This window comes from Prosopis cineraria, unplaced genomic scaffold, assembly GCF_029017545.1.
Source record: "Prosopis cineraria cultivar Desert tree isolate PC_DT_omini unplaced genomic scaffold, ASM2901754v1 PC13, whole genome shotgun sequence".
In the NCBI taxonomy this organism is placed as follows: Eukaryota; Viridiplantae; Streptophyta; class Magnoliopsida; order Fabales; family Fabaceae; genus Prosopis; species Prosopis cineraria.
This window is the reverse complement of record NW_026555344.1, coordinates 20,045,751-20,052,838: the sequence shown is the minus strand read 5'-3', so window position 1 is coordinate 20,052,838 and position 7,088 is coordinate 20,045,751. Positions and strand designations below refer to the sequence as shown.

The 7,088-nt window shown below is 37.9% G+C and overlaps 1 protein-coding gene across 1 annotated transcript; it reads left to right on the top strand.

The window, feature by feature from the left end:
* Nucleotides 1-850: 850 nt before the first annotated feature.
* LOC129289944 (uncharacterized mitochondrial protein AtMg00860-like) lies at nucleotides 851-3,036 on the top strand. Its single transcript, XM_054926683.1, has 2 exons — nucleotides 851-971; nucleotides 2,588-3,036. The coding sequence occupies exons 1-2, from the start codon at nucleotides 851-853 to the stop codon at nucleotides 3,034-3,036; spliced, it is 570 nt and encodes a 189-aa protein (XP_054782658.1).
* The last annotated feature ends 4,052 nt before the right edge of the window (nucleotides 3,037-7,088 follow it).

Below are 7,088 nucleotides of genomic sequence, written 5' to 3'. Positions count from 1 at the left end.
ATCTAGTGCTAAATCCCTTTTTCCTTTTTGTGATTGCTTCCATCCTTAGGAGGGGAGAATATACTGCAAATAAGAGCCATAAATGTAGGAAATGCACTAGAGAGTGTGCAAAGACTAGAACAAGAATCAGTGAACTAAGAGAACAACCATGACCGCAACAGGGTAACAAAGACAATGCCCTGGATGAACTGAGGTGTATGATGATGGACATCTAAAGAAGAATGGATGGGTATGACGAGATCTATAGAAGAAGACCTGGGGAGAGTAGTAGGACAGTTGAGAGAGCTAAGGTTGACCAAGAGGAAGCCTGACATGATGTGCACGCTGTGGTGCATGGACATAGAGATGAAGAGTATTATGAGAAAAGTATTCTTAAGAGGTCGATTCGATTAGTGTGGCCGAGGACGAGTGAGTTGGAAGGCTCCATAGACGTGGCTTTGAAGCGATTTATAAAGTTAAATCCTCCTTCCTTTAAGGGTTCTATGGAGGATTGAGCAGCTAAAAAGTAGATTGACAAGCTTGAGATCATCTTCTCAGTCATGACTTGTATGACTGAACAGAGGGTTCTCTTAACCACTTTCATGCTTGAGGATGCAGCAAAGTAATGGTGGGAAAGTGTAAGGCCGGTAGATAGCTCACAATTGAGATGGATGGAGTTCAAGAGGCAGTTCTTTACCCACTACTTCTCTGCCTCATTTTGAGTAGAGAAAGGGGAAAAATTTTACAGACTCTAGTAAGGAATTATGAATGAGGAGGAGTCTATAGCAAAGTTCAATGAGCTATCGAAGTACTCCACCTACTGAGTCATCACAATGATGAGTATTGGAAGGTCGAGTAGTTTCTTGATAAGATGAGGCCTGAATTCAGCCAGCAGTTAGCTGCTTTTAACATTACTTCCTTTGAGGTTATGTGCAACAAGTTCAAAGCTGTAGCCAGAAGTAGTAGAGTGGTAAAAGAGAAGAAGAGAGATGGTTAAGGGAGATTCTCTTCCTACACAGGCCCTATGGGTGAAGTGAGTAAGAAGTTGGGTTTTAACCCGAGTATGTCTACGAGGTACAGTTCTGGAGGAAGTAAGAAGAAGAGCTTCCAGAAGGGGTCCCAATCTAGGGGATCCAACTAGAGGAGCAATCTCTTGAGGAGTATGGACGGGGTCATAAATCAGCTGCCCTAACAGGGATCTACGACTCCATCTGCTATGATGCTAGTTAGAGCTTCGTAATGCAACAAATGTGGGAAACATCACCAAGGGTAATGTTAGGTTTGCTTTAAATGTAACACGGTGGGACACATAGCTAAGTCTTGCCTAGAGAACATACCTGCTCCTAATCAGAGATCCACTATCCCAGGGCGAGTCTTTGCCACAACCAGAGAAGAGGCTGAGGCTTCACCAAATCTAATTAGAGGTACAATCTCACTTTGTGGTCACTAGCTATAGATGCTTTATTTGATTTTGGTGCCACATACTCTTTTATATTTAGTGAGTGTGCTAAGAGGCTAAATTTGTATGTGCTTAAAATGCCATTTTTGATGAATGTGTCTACGCCGACTGGTGCATCTGTGGGGACTGGTCGAGCTTGTTTAAAACTTGAGTTGAAGTTTGAAGATAGAGTCATTATTATTGACTTAATTTGCTTATCTTTGAGTGGCATTGATGTGATAGTAGGGATGGATTGGTTGTTGCCAATAATGCGACACTCGACTGTAATAGAAAGACAGTCTCTTTACCAATTTACACAGCGATATCTGTTAACCCTAAAACCATCAAGTCTTTGTTAGTAGTAGATTGTGACGCTCCTAAGTTCTTGTCAGCCTCACAAGTAGAGAAGTCAGTGAAAGAGGGCTTGTTCTGCACATGAAGTGTATGACGGGGGAATTGATAAAAATGGTGTAATGAATGAGTTCCCAGAGGTATTTGATGACTGAATGTTAGGGTTGCCACCAAAAAAAAAGATTGAATTCTTGATTGATTTAGTACCTGGCACCGAGCCAATCTCTAAGGCTCCATATCATATGGCTCTTGCAGAACTAGAAGAATTGAAAAAGCAATTAGAAGAGTTATTGGAGAAGGGATTCATCTGGCCGAGTGCATCGCTGTAGGGATTGCCTGTGTTATTTGTAAAGAATAAAGATGGGAGTATGAGGTTGTATATTGACTACAGGCAACTCAACGAAGTGACAATTAAGAACAAGTATTCGTTGCCATGGATTGATGACTTACTTGACCAACTTATCAGAGCTATAATTTTCTTTAAAATTGATCTAAGGTTTGGACATCACCAATTGAGGGTTAAGGCAAATAATGTGCCTAGGATTACATTTAGGACACGATACAAGCACTATGAGTTCTTAGTAATGCCCTTCGGTTTGATAAATGTTCCTACAATCTTTATGGACTACATGAACAGTACCTTCAAACCCTACTTAGACAAATTTGTAGTGGCTTTCTTTGATGACATCTTGATATATTCTAGAGATGAGGAAGAACATACGAGGCATATGATAATAGTGCTACAAGTGTTGTAAGAGCATAATTTGTATACCAAACTGGGCAAGTGTGAGTTTTGGCTATGAGAAGTGAAATTTTTAGGACATGTCGTTTTTGCTAATGGCATAGCAGTGGATCCATACAAGGCTAATGCAGTACTACAGCAGGAGAGACCAACGTTGGTAATCGAGATAAGAAGTTTCTTGGATTTAGCTAGCTATTATCAAAGATTTATCCAAGGGTTCTCTCAGATTACTTCTGCATTGATGAAGTTAACGAAGAAGGATCAACCATTTCTTCAGACGGAGAAGTGTGAAGAGGCATTTCAGACTCTGAAGGAGAGGTTGACTACATTGCTAATGTTGACTATTCCAGATCCTAAATGGCCATATGTGGTTTACACCGATGCATTACTTAAGGGACTAAGCTATGTGCTAATGCAAGATGATAGAGTTGTAGCTTATGCATCAAGACAGCTGAGACCACATGAGGAGAGTTATCCAACTCATGATCTTAAGTTAGTAGCAGTTGTATTTGCCTTGAAAATATAGAGGCACTTTCTCTATGGTTCACGGTTTGAGGTATTCAGTGACCATAAGAGCCTCAAGTATTTAATTAATTAAAAGGAGCTGAATATGTGACAGTGAAGGTGGATGGAATTTTTAAAAGATTATAATTTTGAGTTGAAGTACCATCTGGGGAAGGCCAATGTGGCTGATGCTTTGAGTCATAAGACAATACATGTTGCAAGGTTGATGATCCCTGAGTACAAGCTACTGGAGGATTTCTCTAGTAATACCAGAATAGTCTAGATTTCGCCATGTACAATGTGAATACAATGGTACTCACCAATGAATTTTGGAAAGACTTAAGAAAAGCTCAGCTTGAAGACAAGTATCTATTAGGGATTAGAGATGATATTGAGGCAAACAAGTCTAAGGACTTTTAGTTCAATGATTATAGGTTGGTAGTGTATAGAGATAGGGTATGTATACCTGATGATAAAGGGGTTTGAGAGACCATTCTAGCTGAAGCTCATCGGAGTAAGTTCACCATTCACTCAGAAACTACCAAGATATATCAAGACATAAAGAGTCAGTGGTGGCGGCTTGGTGTGAAGAGGGATGTGATAGAGTATGTATCTCAATGTCTGACTTATTAGAAGGTGAAAATTGAATACTGTATCTCAATGCCTGACTTGTTAGAAAGTGAAAATTGAATACCAAAGACCCCCAAGATTGCTACCACCATTATAGATTTCCATGTGGAAATGGGATTGTGTTTTTATGGATTTCATTATGGGATTGCTATATACCCAAGTAAACCATGATGCTATTTGGATAATTATGGATAGATTAACCAAGTCTACTCATTTCTTAGCAATTAGAGCCAATTATACCTTAAAGAAGCTTGCAGAGGTCTATATTCAAGAGCTTGTGAGGTTACATGAGGTGTCGAAAGAAATTGTGTCATAACGCGATCCGAGGTTCACCTCAAACTTCTAGAAAGCACTGCATAAGGCTATAGGTATGAAATTAAAGTTTAGTATAGCTTATCACCTTCAGAAAAATGGTCAAATTGAGAGGACCATCTAGACTCTAGAGGATATGCTACGTGCTTGTGCCATCGAGTAGAGTGGTAGTTGGGATAAGCACCTACCTTTAGCGGAATTCTCTTATAACAATAGTTTCCATACGAGCATTCAAATGGCTCCATATGAAGCCTTGTATGGCAGGAAGTGTTGATCGCTACTTTGCTAGACCGAGTTAAGTGAGAGATGCATAATGGGTCCTGATTTGGTGGATCAAACCACTGAGAAGATTGAGACTATTTGTTAAAAGTTATTGACTGCTTAGAGTTGACAGAAGTGCTATGCAGATAAGTAGAGGAGACCGTTAGAGTTTATAGTGGGACTATGTATTTCTGAAGGTCACATCTATGACTGGAATTGGGAGTTTATTCATGCAAAGAAATTGACTCCAAAATTATTGGGCCATTTGAAATTCTTGAGAGAATTAGGCCTTTGGCATACTAGATTGCCTTATTTGTTCATCTGTCAGGTGTACATGATGTATTCCATGCGTCTCAATTGAAGAAATATCAACCTGACCCTTCATATGTGATTAAGCATGAGGATGTGGAGTTGTATGAGAATTTGACATATTAGGGCTGAACCAGAGAAAATTATCGATAGTAAGAAGAAACAGCTGAGAAAGAAGACAATTCGACTCGTGAAAGTCATTTGAAAAGGGATGACATCTGATAATACTGTGTGGAAAATTGAAGAGAAGATAAAAAAACTAGTATCCTTACTTGTTTTAGTGAGTTAAGGTTTTATTAACTTTGCTAGATTAAGTGAATTTTGGAGATAAAATTCCTATTGTAACATCCTGACTTTTAATCATCTGATTAATTAAGCCTAATTAGGATAATTAAGTAAGTTAAAGGGGTGTGTGTGGCCAGAGAGGTTTAATAATCATATTTGATAGTATTTCAGCCCTAGTTGTGGGTTTGGTATTAAGATGGCCACCCGACCATCAAAAGGAGAACAAAAGGAAATGTTGATGTTGTTGTGCCACATGCCATGGTATGGAGATAGTCCGCCACGGTGCACAGACATTTTTGAATGAGGGAGGACCTCTCTATGCCATACGCCGTGGTGTATGGCCATTTTATACAGTTTACCAGATGTGAAATGAGACAGAATAGGGAGAAGAAAAGAGGAAAATGGAGAGACACGCCAATGCTCTGCTAGAGCACGACTTAGATGAGAATTTGAGGAGGTTTAAAGCTCTAAATCATCCAAGATAAGATTTCTAAGTCCTTTTCCTCCTTTCCTCTTTCATTTTCTCAAGGATTTGAGTTAGGGTTTAGATGAGGATGGTGATTTCAATCCATATAAGGTACGGATCTGAATTTGTTGACTCAAATAGAGTTAATGGGAGTAGATTAGATTATCTAAACCTAGGTATAATGAGTTTTGGTATTTTGGGTTGTCGGACACCATAAATATTCAAAGATCTCATTTATTATGGGTGGTTGAAAGTTTTGATGCCATTAATGGGGATTTAATGGCTCATTAATGCTATTGGAGGCTAAAGGTAATTATTAAACAAATGGATAGGCTCCAACTCATATAGAGTAAAGGTTGGACAATTTAGAAGGAGAGATTAAGGGTTCAAATGCTTGGTTTGGTTATGTTGATGAAATTCAACTTAGTTGATTGTAGTTTTGGCTCTTGGACACTTATTAGATTGGAAATTTAAGCTTAGAAGCTAGTAGATTATGTGAAAATGAATGTGATGATTATGTGAGATAGATGTGTGTTAATGAGAAATGAATTTTATGAAAATGATGAGAATACATACTTGAGTAGAGCATGGTCGTGAGCCCAACGTAATTGTTGTAATAATGAGTATATGAAAGCGAAAAAGGTGAAAATGAGTGAGTATTGATTATGGCATGATCAGTAATGGGAGTTCGCCTAGGGATTTAGAGTAAAGAAAATCCATATGTCAAATGACAGGAGAATTAGTAGAAATTTCGTGCAACACGTCATGGCGCGTGGCATAAAGAGCAACATACCATGGTGCAGCGTGCATGAGTTGCGGCGCATTGCCCTGTATTATAGCACATGTTTGTTTTTCAACCGTTTTTGACTTCTTTCACTCCTATGAGGTATCCCATGCTTCCATAATTTGTTTTTACTCTGATATGAAAGATTTTGATCGATTTTAACTCATTTTTATTTAGAAAACTTAGGATCCCTTACTTTTAAATTAAATTTGGGTAATCATCTTGTTGAGTTAAGTCTTTGATTACTAGATGTTATATTGATTAATTATGTTTAGTGGAGTAAGAATGTTGCAGCTTCTATTTAAGCTCATCCTATAATATACAAATAACAAACAGTAATATTTTATATTTAAAATAAGATTACAAATGACAACTATACTTACAATTTTTTGAGTAACCTTACAAGCATGCTTAGTTTAAAAGGCCTTGTCCTTCTTGTGATGATCATAAATCCATCTCTTATTGTGACGTATTAAAGGTGGTAGAGACAGTAGAATATAAGGATCTAATTGAGCTTGTTCTTCTCTCTTCCTCCTCTTAGCATCCATCAATTCCTTGTCGGCCAACACATAACCACCATAAAACTTTGTTTGGGGCAATTATTCTTCCTTCCAACTTCTTATGCCTTTCTCCTCCTTTCTTGTAATTTAGAATTATGAAATATTTGTTATCTAATAAAGACAATGATATATCACTAAAATGAACCAAAAAATAATAAATTAAAACAAAGGTGTCTTTGCATTACTGCACATATTATTGTATACTTAAGATTGCTCAAAAGCCTCTTTACCTATATCATGGATCATGTCCTCTAATTGATCAACCATATCATCATCATCGTCAACAACAACATCAACATCAACATCCCATGATTGAGATGTACTCAGTATTGGCATGTTTAGTCTTTCACCATGCCACATCCAAACTCTATAACTTTTGAGAAACCTCTCACAAATTAAGTGTTTGTATATATTATATGCGCTTAGCTACCTCTCATTCAAACAATCCCTACAAGGATAATAAAATC

Bases quoted from the DNA above. Each gene is read 5' to 3' on its own strand.
- LOC129289944 (XM_054926683.1), top strand. From the start codon at position 851: ATGAGGCCTGAATTCAGCCAGCAGTTAGCTGCTTTTAACATTACTTCC. The intron at 972-2,587 runs GTTAAGGGAGAT...TGAAATTTTTAG, and splicing joins AAAAGAGAAGAAGAGAGATG to GACATGTCGTTTTTGCTAAT.